Genomic DNA, 13,216 nt, shown 5'->3' on the forward strand with positions numbered 1-13,216 from the left:
AAAATTATGATCTCTGTTATATTCAAATCCATTTTCCCATCCATAGTTTTGAGAGATGGGTAGCTAACAGGTGTATTGGTTATGACACGAATGCCAAGCGATAATCGCTGGTAGGGCAAAATAAAAACCCACTTTCTGCAAATGGTCTACACTTCCTTTCAAAGACATGAGGTCACACAACTTGTCTCCCTTTGTCACTTCTGGTTTGTCTCTAAGCAGTTTATTTACTTTGGTTCATTTTCAAATTAACATTCGCAAAAGTTCATGCTGAAACAGGTATAATATGTAGGATTATGATGCCTGTGCTAGTCAGGCAGGTTGCAAGTGACTGAATGCTTGGGGAGACACAACAAGCTCTGAAGCAGATATTACTGGACCCCATAAGCCTGATATTTTGCACTAAAAAGTTACGGCAAAGAATACTACAAAGTGTTCATATGCTCTATTTCATGTTATACTATGTACAAAATACCCGATACATTTAAAAAACAGTGATCGTTTTTTTTTAAAAATTGGACAGTCCTGTTTAACCCTTTGGTTCTATAACAGAATATCACCATTGGAGAAACTCTTGAAGTATTTTATTTTATCAGTCAATGACCTGTAGGAGAGGTCATACATTTCTTCCCCCACCCACCTCCCACAGCTAAAGAAAGTGTCAAGCTGCAAAAACTGAGCGTGGATTTTGAACATTCCAAAATTTGTATTTCTGTTTTTATTCAGCCCACTATAAAAGAATGGGAAAACTTGGATCCAGGCCTGGGTTAGGATTTCTAAACCTTTTATGTTCCTGAAGTTTGGCAATAAAGTCAGGGGCTTGATAAAGACCCAACTCTGGATTATTATCCGCCCTTTTCCTTTTTTAAAAAAAAAACCCACCAGATACATTTGCATAAAGATTAGGTCTTTCTTCCTTTTAGAGTTTCTGTTACTGATGCTTATTCCTTGTTTTAAGTAATAATCTCCCAACATGGTTAACAAGTATCACATGAGGTAGTGTATCCAACTCAAAATATAGAGAAGAAAACCAATTCAGGAAGCATTTCTTAGAAGAGATGGGACACTCCACTCAGAGAATGGCATCAGCAGTGTTGTGCTACTGTAGCATGCATCAGAACCATTAACTAGTAGCGCAAGATGAAATCTTAAGAAATAAAGATCATGTTTTCATACAAATATTTTTAGTACTAAAAACTGATTGACTTGGATACAATCACTGACATATATGGAAAACTGCTGAAAGACCAGACACATAGGACAATGACACAATGGTAAATGACACAGGGGTGAACAGTGAGGTGGCAAAATTTGCAGATGATACAACATTACTAAGAAGGCAATAGAGGGACTGGAGAATTTGCCACTATGCAAATCCACTAGTCCTTACCTATGAGCAGGGAGAGAGCAGGAGCTTCAACAGCTACCACAAGCACTGCAGATACAGCAACCGCTAAGAGGCATTCCCTGATTTGAAGGGAAGGATTCCTCCCCTTCCTGACTCCTACAAGGCAATAAGTGCTAGTGGACAGAGGACTGGACTGGGACTTGGCAGACCTGGATTCTATTCCTGGCTCTGCCACAGACCTGTTGGGTGACTGTAGGCGAGTCACTTCCTCTCTCTGTGCCTGATTCCCCATCTGTAAAATGGGGGTGACAATACTGACTTCCTTTGCAAAGCACTTTGAGATCAGCTGGTGAAAAGTGCTCTATATATTAATTTTACTACAACTATATGTTGCCTCTATATAAATCCATGGTACGCCCACATCTTGAGTAGTGTGTGCAGATGTGGCCGCACCATCTCAAAAACGATATATTGGAATTGGAAAAGGTTCAGAAAAGGGCAACAAAAATTATTAGGGGTATGGAATAGCTTCTGTATGAGGAGAGATTAATAAGACTGGGGCTTTTCAGCTTGGAAAAGAGATGGCTAAGTAGAGATACGATTGAGGTCTATAAAATCATGAGTGGTGTAGAGAAAGTAGATAAGAAAGTGTTATTTACTAATTCTCATAACACAAGGACTAGGGGTTCACCAAATGAAATTAATAGGCAGCAGGTTTGAAACAAATAAAAGGAAGTATTTCTTCACACAACACACAGTCAACCTGTGGAACTTCTTGCCAGAGGATGTTGTGAAGGCCAAGACCATAACAGGATTAAAAAAAGAAGTAGATAAATTAATGGAGGATGAGTCCATCAGTGGCTATTAGCCAGGATGGGCAGGGATGGTGTCCCTAGCCTCTGTTTGCCAGAAGCTGGGAATCAGCGACAGGGGATGGGTCACTTGATGATTACCTGTTCTGTTCATTCCCTCTGGGCACCTGGCACTGGCCACTGTCGGAAGACAGGATACTGGGCAAGATGGACCTTTGGTCTGACCCAGTAGGGCTGTTCTTATGTTCTTAAATAAACCACCCAAAATGCAAATATCCAGGAAGAAGAATCCTGGAAAGCAGTAATGTTAAAAGTGTCTTGGACAACAGATTAGAATGAGTATCTGATGTAATAGGGCAGCAAACGCAGAGGCACCACTTCATTGAGTAGAAGTAAAAGTCTCTTCTGATATAGTTCTGGTGTGACTGTGCCTAGGCTATTGAGTTTATTTCTGGATACATCATTACAGAGAGATACTGATTTACAAAAGAAGATTCTAAGAGATAGGAGATATAATCTGAAATATTTTTGATGCCATTATATAACGAGAAGGACCAACGCAAAATGCAGGTCTTCCTAAACTGCAGACTAGTTATAAAAGAGACAAAGGGCAAACTAGTTTTCATGAGATACTCTGAAAGCAAAAGACACCAGGCAGAATGTGATTGAACATGCAGTATAGAATGCTAAATCTGATCTCAAATATGTTATGAAGAGTTTCGTCAATCCCAGGGAATACAGAATATTACAATTTTCACATCAAGTTTTACCACATCGTATGATTTTTTCTGACAGTGTTTGATTCAATTGGTGTAATTTTGTGTGGGAAAAGTACACTTGTTTGAAAACCATTGCTTTGGACTCATCTAGAAAAGCAATAATTGCAAGTTGAAAATGAAATCTTAACACAATATTCTGTTGTGAAACAGAGGGTCAACTGTACCTTGATATAATCATGTGCGACCAATCGCTAACTGTAAAGTCATAGAATCCATCAAATTTATAATGACAAACAATAGTTAATATTGGCATTTTAGTGTTTGGGTTGTTTGGTTCTAAGTCACCAAGCCTGTTTTATCAAGTCAATGTTCATTATAGAGAACACCAAATACTACCCATCTACCCATTCCTTAATCAGAAAACATAGAAAGCTGAACAGCCCAGGGCCTACTTAGGAGAAACGTGCCAAAGAGTGTACTCAATTTACATCATGTTCTGTGTGTATGCTGTTTTTGTTTCATGTCCTATGCAGGCCTTAAGGGAGTTTGGCATTTAATTTTGAAAAGGTGTCTCAGAAGACCAAAAGCCTGGAATACTATAGATGCCTGTGTGTTGTGTCTCAGAAAATAGTATATTGATCCTTAGGTGCAGAAAAAATCAGTAGAAAACCACCACCTCATGGCTGGTATCATATGAAGATTAACAGTGCCTAGGGCACTTACGAGAAAGTGTTGGGTGATCAAAGATAGGCAATGAAGCAGAATAGTTTGCATTCAATTTCCACGTTATGATTAAACCACTACCTCTGCAACTATAATTGAAGATGTAATTATATTTATGGCCTCTTGAACAGAAATAGATCTTTTCAGCCCCTTTCCTCTATCCTCATTAGACATTTAATTTTAAAAGTATCCCCCCAATTTAACTGAGTGTTGAAGGAAACACTCAGGTACACTTACTCCAAAACATAGTATCTTGGCTTCAAATAGTGTTTCTACAAGTGAAGCACTAGCTAGCAGGAGTAGCTAATTAACTTCAGGTTCCCCCAAGATTGTATCAGGACCTTAACTGATGAGACCTGAAGCACAAAACAGGCAGTTTCATTTTCTGAATAACTTCTGTGTGTGAAATTCAGCCATCTACAGAGCATCAGCCCAAGACTCATGAAACATTCTAGTGATTACAAGTTTAAGTGGGAATTAAATAAGACATAGGCCCTGGATTAGCCCCATCGACACAAGGATGAATTTCACGCACAGAAGATATTTTGAAAATGAAATTAAATAGCCTGTTTCCTTTTTCAGGTTTTATTCCATTAAACTTCAGAACCAATCTCCCTTCGTAGTGTTGCGGTGGAATATACTAATGCAAACACTTGAGAACTGCATGCTTTGTTAATCTCACCTCAGTCAGGAGTCAAGTGATAGCACAGGGAATCCTGACACCAAAAACTAGTTTTGTTTGGTTAAAGGAAGGCTTTGCATAATAACTTTTTCATGGCACAGGAAACTCTTAAAACATTTTAGGGTGGTTGGTCCTCACAAAGAATTTATATTGCAAAGAGCGGTCTTCTTTTGGAAGAGGTGCAGCAAGGATCTGCCTCTCGCACTCTCCTCCGTCCCCACTCCTCAGTTTGAACTCTGTTATGTCTATATACAAGGTGTAAGGTAGTGGGGAAATAGGACTCTTATTTATAAGACTAATGACAAAATAGAATGTCATGTAGTACGGAGAGATTTTGGGTCATATTTTCTTCTGGTGTCACTCCACTGAAGTTATTACAGTGAAACCAGCAGAGAATTTGGCTGTTTATATATATTAAAAAAATGCGGATGTGCAATTCAAATTTTCATTAGATGGCTAACAGAGTGTTTTGGGGAGAGATAGTGTAGCAGTCTAGGACTTTTTTTCCCCTAAAGTGTTTACTAGTTTCTTGTCTCTTGTCCAAGACTTTCTTCTTATAGGCAGAGCTGATAGTGTTGGCTAATACTTTCCATATTTTCAGTTTCTTATAACTTTCCCAAACTCTAACCATTCTGGCTGAAATTTCCCATACTAGGTGTCTGCCTCAGGCTGAATTTTGTTTGAAAAGTTTCAGCTAAAATAGTTCAGGTGCTCTCAAGAATGAAATTAGAGGAAACATTTTTGCCCATATTAAAAAATTCTTAGTCATTTCATTGAGAAGGTCTGGTACCTCTGTTCTTTTGAGCAAAGTAGTTTAAATCTGGCTGGGGGACACTCTTTGTGTCAGAGATGTAAGTTTTGCTGTTCATGTGGAAATCCACTCAAATTTAGCCAAGTTTTAAGCCTTTGGAAAATCCCACCTTGCATATGCTCAGTAGAGACTTGTTAAAGTTTAGAAGTTAAGTTCTGTGACTATTTCCTCTGTACTTGGCATGGTCCAGCCTGAAGGTGCAGGGGGCTGAGCAGGACTTTCTCTGCAAATGCTGCTATTGGCTGATGTGAGCCACTGTGACAAAGTATACTGTAACTGTATGCAGGGAGACTGTTTCCTGTGCTTTGCTGGTGACCAGGCAGCATAGATGAGAAAGAGGGAGTGACTTGACTGGAATGCAGAGGGGGAAGCGTGAGGAGTGAGGTGTGGGGAGGGCATGGAGGGAGGAGACGAATGGATTGCAAGATCTGGGATGCGGTGGTCAGTGGAGGTGGGGAGTGGGACAGGAGTTGGATAGGAGCAGAGGGAGAGGAGGAGGTTGGAGGGGCATATAGGTGCAGAGGGAGACTAGAGCAGGAGCCAGGGAATGGAGATGTGAAGGACCAGAAAGGGAGTGAGGCATGAGTTGGGGGAGTTGGACAGCAGAAGAAAGAGAGGGGGCAGGAGCCAAGGCATTGGGTGGTGGATAGAACCAGAGGTGGTGGAGGGCAGGACCTGGGAGAGTTGGGTAGGAGAAGAGGGTGGAAGGTAGGAGCCTGGGATGGGGTTGGATAGGAGCAAAGTGGGTAGTAGATAGGAACAGGGGGAGAGGGAGCAGGAGCTGTGTGTGTGTAGGGGGATGGGATGATGTATAGGAACAAAGTGGGGCTGGGGCAGGACAGACAGGAATGGGGGCAGAGGCAGATTTGGCAGGGGGACATGGGCAGAAGAGTATATAACCACTAGAGCATGTTTCAGAGTAACAGCCGTGTTAGTCTGTATTCGCAAAAAGAAAAGGAGTACTTGTGGCACCTTAGAGACTAACCAATTTATTTGAGCGTGAGCTTTCGTGAGCTACAGCTCACTTCATCGGATGCATACTGTGGAAATTGCAGAAGACATTATTATATACACAGACACCATGAAACAATACCTCCTCCCACCCCACTCTCCTGCTGGTAATAGCTTAGGTAAGCTATTACCAGCAGGAGAGTGGGGTGGGAGGAGGTATTGTTTCATGGTGTCTGTGTATATAATAATGTCTTCTGCAATTTCCACAGTATGCATCCGATGAAGTGAGCTGTAGCTCACGAAAGCTCACGCTCAAATAAATTGGTTAGTCTCTAAGGTGCCACAAGTACTCCTTTTCTTTTCACTAGAGCATGAACTGTTCCAAAACTTGAAAATGAACCCAGAAGTCCTGAGTCCCTACATTCTTCTGCTGCCAGCAAATAGTCGTGAATCCACTGACAAAGCATATGTCTCATCCCTCTCTTGTGCCTGGGCTATGTAGAGTATAACAGCCTACTATTGCTACCAGTTACTTCATTAGCTCAAGTAGCGGAAATCTGTTCTGTTGAGTGTTAGTATCGCTCTACGTGATGGAATTTCTGGGTTTTTTTTTTCAGTTTACTTTTTTCAAGGATTTATATTGATTCTGTAGCAGTTCTTTACCACTACACATTCCCAGAGTTTTTCTGACCTACATTATCAATGATTCTGACACACAAAGCAGTTTTAGCCATGACAGGTCATTATCCAAAGTTGCACAAAACAAAACATGTTATGTTATTTTTTATCTGCTTTCCCCTTCAACTCTCAGGATGAAATAAATGTTCAACAAATGGTATGGGACAAAATTGCTGTGGGGAGGGAATGTTCTCATGTTTCCTGCAAACAACAGAGAGTAAAATAAAACCAAACAAAATATTTGATAGTGTCCATTGAATATGCATGAAAATAACTGACTTTTCGTTTCCTATATATAAAGGCTTACTAAGCTGTTTGTTTGCATAGATGGTTGAAGTTTGAAGAAGATGTAGAGGATGGTGGAGAGAGATGGAGCAAACCATACGTTGCCACTCTGTCACTTCATAGCTTGTTTGAATTGAGAAGTTGTATCCTGAATGGTACAGTTCTACTGGACATGAGAGCTAATTCTTTAGAAGAAATTGCAGGTATACTGATGTTTTATACCAATAACCTATCATGATAAATATTAATGTTGGAAACTAAAGTATGTATCACTTATCAGAGAGCTTTTGCATAAAAATCAGCTGTATGTAGAAACGTTTTCTATAAATATTTTACATGTATAAAAATATCTAAAATTGGAGTTGAGCAGTATTGTAGTAAGATATTTTATAGCTAACTTTGCATAAGTTGTAGGTGTTTAATCAGAGTGGATGTGTTCTCTACTCCACTTCTGCCACCACACATTCAAAATGATATATGTGCTAAGTTCCACAAATTAAAGCCATTTTTGAGATGGCTGATCACAAACAGACAAATCATCTTAAACATTCCTTAAAGCATCAACAGTTTTCCACCATGCTGAAATAACACACAACCAGCTGAATGGGCTCTTTCCCAAATTTACAAATATGCATCTTTGGCTTGAGAACAAGATAGAGACATTTCAGCTGATAGTGTATATTTTCTAGGAAGTTGTAGATACCTTAGAATGAAAGTGGCTTTTTTAATTATATGAATGTTGCTCCCATCATTGTATAGGAAACATCTGTAGGATGCAAAGTGTCCTGGCACCTGCTCAATGGTATAATGTTTATGTGCAGCCTCACAGGAAACATTTCAGATTATAGGCCTTTAACCCAATTCTCACTGTGTTGCTGCTCTTCATGGGGAGATACAGTCACAACTCTCATAACAACTTTAGGGAGTTTCATTTACGATTCCCTTCTAGACTGCTAGGAAAATTCAGCCCTCTGTAACTTCATAACTACATACCTAGTACATGAGCATGCTGAACTGGGTAAGGAGGGAATGGACTGGGAAGAAATGCAGAAATTGTACAATTCACATAAGTTTCACTTGGGGGGAAAGAGGCGAAAATTGAAGTTTTTTGAGTTTGAAAGACCACATTTTCTACAAGTCAGGGCAATCCTAGATTGAATTTACGGGGGGGGGGGGGGGGGGGGGGGTAATTATGTAATAGCAGGGGATCACAGGGGAAAACTAAAATATTCAAAAAATGTCAGATGTTTGTGAGTAGACAATAAAAGGTTAGGGACAATAGGTTTAGAACAGAAGGACCCAAGAATGGCCATGAAATATGTTAAGATTTGGAGTTTCCCCCCTAACTCAGTCCCTTGATGCTTGGGCTGGCAGAGGTTGGAACATCATGGAAAAAGCACGATCACCTTTTGGAGCACTTCTTGTCACGTTTGTGTGATTCCATCTGGCTGATGCTTGGAGCAGAGGAATCTGCAAGATAAAATCATTGAAATTATACAGATCCAGAAGTCCATCATCCTGCCACTGAAAAATTAAATAACTGCTAAACTATTCAGCAGTTATCAGCCAGAAATGTGTACCTGTGACAGTTCTTGGGTTACCCAGGAGTCAGGACTGTGGGTCTCCTTGTTGCCTTCTGGCACTGCCAGCATTCTTCTTTGGGCTAATGCCAGACCTTCCTTCACCAGGCAAGTTAACAAACCCCAAACCCCAAATTCTTTTGAATCATTTCCCTGTGATATCCAGCCCCTGACATTGGCTCCTCACAGAATTTCCAGATCCAAAGGTGCAGTATGCTCCAGTTCACCAGTTGTACCTTAAACCACTGCTCCTGTAACCCACACAGCATTTGTGAGCACTTGTAGTAAAGCAAAAGAAGGTTTATTTAAGAAAGAATAAAGATTTAATTAGAAACAAGAGAGTGGTGGAAGCAATTAGTTGCAATAAAGAACAAAATCATAAAATCAAACCTGGGTCTACACTTATCAATATTTCCTATCCAGTAAAGTAGATTCCCCCCCAAACCTCCAAAGCTCAGTCTGTTCCAGAGCTGGCTGGTTTCTCAAGAATCAGGACCCAAATGTTCATGAAAGCATCCCCTCACGTGGGATTGAGAATCTTGACAAGTGAAGAGCTTTCTGTAGATACTTTACACGTTACTCTTTATGTATAAATATCCAGTTAGACATGTGTTTGGTGTAGTGAGTTTGTCATATCTGAGGTGAGAGCTGCTTGCAAAGAACAGGGGGCCCATTGCCAAGGAGTCTCTGTATTACACAACCATCTCCCACCTCCATTTCCCTCAAAGACTGTGCATTTCATCCTACTTCAGAGGTGAGAGTCAGGCACAGGGAGAAGGAATGGAGGGTTTCAGGCCCTCAAAAGAGAAAAATTAGAGACACAAAGCACCCATTATGAGAACATTTACAGCAAAAGAATAGTGTAAAAAATTATGAGAGCTTAAAACTTACATTAATTTACTTGAGAGTTCAAAATGGGAAATGGTACCTGTAAGCAGAGTGTGAATGAATGCTTCCCTGACAGCTAGCTGGGAGGGAAGAGACTATGGGTGTGTTTATTTAAATACAGTTTGCTCCTGCTGTTTACATATTCATCATTTACAGCTGTGTCAAAGGATCAACTTTGGCTGGTGTTGGGTACAAATGACCTTAGTACTGAATGCAGGGGTAGTGAAATATGGTTACCAATGTTGTAATTATTGTAGGAATACAGGAAAGTAGGACAGTGCTTAACCTGTCCCAAATGAGGGGAGGCACCCTCAGTTGAAAGAACCTCATTAAGCAGGGGCTTAAATGTCAGAGTTCTGTGAAAGTAAAGGGGTGGAGGGAAAGACAGAAGTCCTGGTGTTCTGGCCAGGAGGCTGCACAACTCCCCTCTCCCACCCCCCAGCTGTCCTCTTTAGACTGGCTTAACCTGTTCTTCCTCCCTGTTCAAAGAATAGTGCTAAATAGGCTTCATTAGGAGCCTCTTTTGTTATTTTAATTGCTCAATCAGAGTTGAAACCAGTTGTGGTAGGACTGTGTTTCTACCCTGCCTGCGAAGAGCCAAAATCACTTGAGATGGGGCAGTGTTTCTGCCTATACTGCAAAAGAGCTGAAAATCACTGAGAGACTGATGTGCAGTGGTCACAGCAGAGAGGCAGAAGGTGACTGACAGTCAGCTGGCGAATGAGTGAGCAGCAGAGAGGCGCAATGAACGGCCAGCAGGCTGGCGGCGGAGAGGCGTGCGTGGCAAGAGCAGTGAGCAGGTGGCCGGTGAGCAGCCAGCTGAGTGAGTAAGATGCCTCTTTACCCCCAACCCAGGGTGGGAGGTGATCTCTGCAGATGCACCTCTGAACTCTAGGTCTGCACTGACCAAGGACAGCAACAGTGAGTGGTGTGCAGAGAAGGGTCGGGCATATGAAAGGGATTTTTGGGTTGCTGGACTTAAGCATCTGAGGGGAAAAGGGCACTGCCCAACCTACCTGGACGTGGATCTTTTACTCATGGTTTATGTTTATGAACCCTGTTTACACTGTTTCCCCAAATTAACTCAGAGTTACTTCCTTCCTTTTATTAAAAGTTTCTTTTCTACGCTTGGACTCTGTGCTTGCAAGTGGGGAAGTATTGCCTCTGAGGCTCACAGGGGTGGTGTGTAATTTTCCCAGGTTACTGGGTGGGGGCTCAAGCTGGTTCTGTGTTGTATCGGTGGAAAGGAACCTCTAGATATTGAACCCGGCCCTGGTTGCTGCTGACTCCACCTGGGAGAAGGGTTACATACCTTTTGTTTGATATAAAGGTGGAAAAGTAATAGTGAGGAAACTTTGCCTCACACACCAGAAGAGAGTTTAAAGGAATTGGATTTACATACAGCGAGTAATGTATTTAAGGTCAGATAAGCTTCATCATAGTAATCTGAATGAGGCAACAGGGGAGATGTTGCACATAGGGTCAGCTCTTACAGAGACATTAAAGTTGGTTGGGATAGGTGTGGCTGCTCCCCACAGCAGGCACCCTTCTCAAACTTGTGTGTCAAAGTGGTGCGAGATATTGTAAACCCAGTCTACAGTATCTTACCCCTTCTGTGGTAAGGATCCCATTCTTCCAGGGGCTGAATAAGAATGTCAGGATTTGGCTTAATAATGATAAAAGATGGATGTGAGGGATTGAAGTGAGACTGGCAGTTTGCTAGGACAAAGGGGTAAGCCAAAGTGGTGTTTTATTACTATGTATAACAAAACTTATTAATTTTTTATCAAGAAGATCACTTGCCTACCACCCAGTTTTACTGTTCTGATTGCTAGCACTATCTCACTCAGGCTGGAAAAACCCTGTGGTCAGCCTCAATTACGGCAATGCCCAGTCTTAGGAATGGTTTCTTACTGATGAACTAGAAGTGTCAGTCAGTCAGTCAATCCATCTCTCTAATGAAGTAAGTGTTCCACTCCAAAATAAATTTCTTCATGAACTTTGATGAAGTAACATTGAGCATTACGGAATTTTTTTGCCAGCTTTCTGAAGATGTCTGATAGCAAGACCACAATGCATTTGTGTTTGTAGTCTCTGGAGCACTAGTTGCTGTCAGTTCTCCTTTTCTTTGTTGTATTCTTGAAACTTTAGAAGTCACAACACTAGTTTGTTCTGAGACCATTTTCGCAGGTAATTGGTCCGTTAACTTGTCTTTTGGTACAGGATTTTAATTAAGGGTTGTAATGTAATTTTTTGCATTGGTTCCATTTCCAAAATCTTTTGACTCACTGCTTAGAAAAAGTTTCAGAGTAGCAGCCGTGTTAGTCTGTATCCGCAAAAGAAAAGGAGGACTTGTGGCACCTTAGAGACTAACAAATATATTTGAGCATAAGCTTTCGTGAGCTACAGCTCACTTCATCAGATACATTCAGTGGAAAATACAGTGGGGAGATTTATATACACAGAGTACATGAAACAATGGGTGTTACCATACACACTATAATGAGAGTGATCAGGAAAGGTGAGCTATTGCCAGCAGGAGAGAAAAAAAACAACAACAACCCCTTTTGGTCTGTAATCGAGTGACCAAAGAGATTGAAGTGTTTTCCGACTGGTTTTTGAATGTTATAATTCTTGACGTCTGATTTGTGTCCGTTTATTCTTTTATGTAGAGACTATCCAGTTTGACCAATGTACATGGCAGAGGGGCATTGCTGGCATATGATGGCATATATCACATTGGTAGATGTGCAGGTGAACGAACCTCTGATAGTGTGGCTGATGTGATTAGACCCTATGATGGTGTCCCCTGAATAGATATGTGGACACAGTTGGCAATGGGCTTTGTTGCAAGGATAGGTTCCTGGGTTAGTGGTTCTGTTGGGTGGTGTGTGGTTGCTGGTGAGTATTTGCTTTAGGTTGGAGGGCTGTCTGTAAGCAAGGACTGGCCTGTCTCCCAAGATCTGTGAGAGTGATGGGTCGTCCTTCAGGATAGGTTGTAGATCCTTGATGATGCGTTGGAGAGGTTTTAGTTGGGGACTGAAGGTGATGGCTAGTGGCGTTCTATTATTTTCTTTGTTGGACCTGGCCTGTAGTAGGTAACTTCTGGGTACTCTTCTGGTATTAGCTCATCTTAAGTGATCACTCTCCTTACAGTGTGTATGGTAATACCCATTGTTTCATGTTCTCTGTGTATATAAATCTCCCCACTGTATTTTCCACTGAATGCATCCAATGAAGTGAGCTGTAGCTCACAAAAGCTTATGCTCAAATAAATTTGTTAGTCTCTAAGGTGCCACAAGTCCTCCTTTTCTTTTTGCGAATACAGACTAACACGGCTGCTACTCTGAAACCTGTCTTCTGGCTCTGTCAATCTATTTCTTCACTTCAGCAGGTGGGTATTGTAGTTGTAAGAATGCTTGATAGAGATCTTGTAGGTGTTTGTCTCTGTCTGAGGGGTTGGAGCAAATGCAGTTGTACCATAGAGCTTGGCTGTAGACAATGGATCGTGTGGTGTGGTCTGGATGAAAGCTGGAGGCATGTAGGTAGGCATAGCGGTCAGTAGGTTTCCGGTAGAGGGTGGTGTTTATGTGACCATCGCTTATTAGCACCGTAGTGTCCAGGAAGTGGATCTCTTGTGTGGACTGGTCCAGGCTGAGGTTGATGGTGGGATGGAAATTGTTGAACTCATGGTGGAATTCCTCAAGGGCTTCTTTTCCATGGGTCCAGATGATGAAGATGT

The 13,216-nt window shown here is 41.4% G+C and overlaps 1 protein-coding gene across 5 annotated transcripts in view; it reads left to right on the forward strand.

Moving 5' to 3' along the window:
• Positions 1–13,216, forward strand: part of SLC4A10 (solute carrier family 4 member 10) — a 266,531-nt gene that overhangs the window by 156,879 nt on the left and 96,436 nt on the right. For all 5 annotated transcript variants that reach the window (XM_037912746.2, XM_007056647.3, XM_027819028.3 and 2 more), the window contains exon 5: positions 7,049–7,209. In XM_037912746.2, the coding sequence (XP_037768674.1) occupies positions 7,049–7,209 (161 nt within the window). The remainder of the gene's footprint in view (positions 1–7,048; positions 7,210–13,216) is intronic.

This window comes from Chelonia mydas, chromosome 11, assembly GCF_015237465.2.
Source record: "Chelonia mydas isolate rCheMyd1 chromosome 11, rCheMyd1.pri.v2, whole genome shotgun sequence".
NCBI lineage: Eukaryota > Metazoa > Chordata > Testudines > Cheloniidae > Chelonia > Chelonia mydas.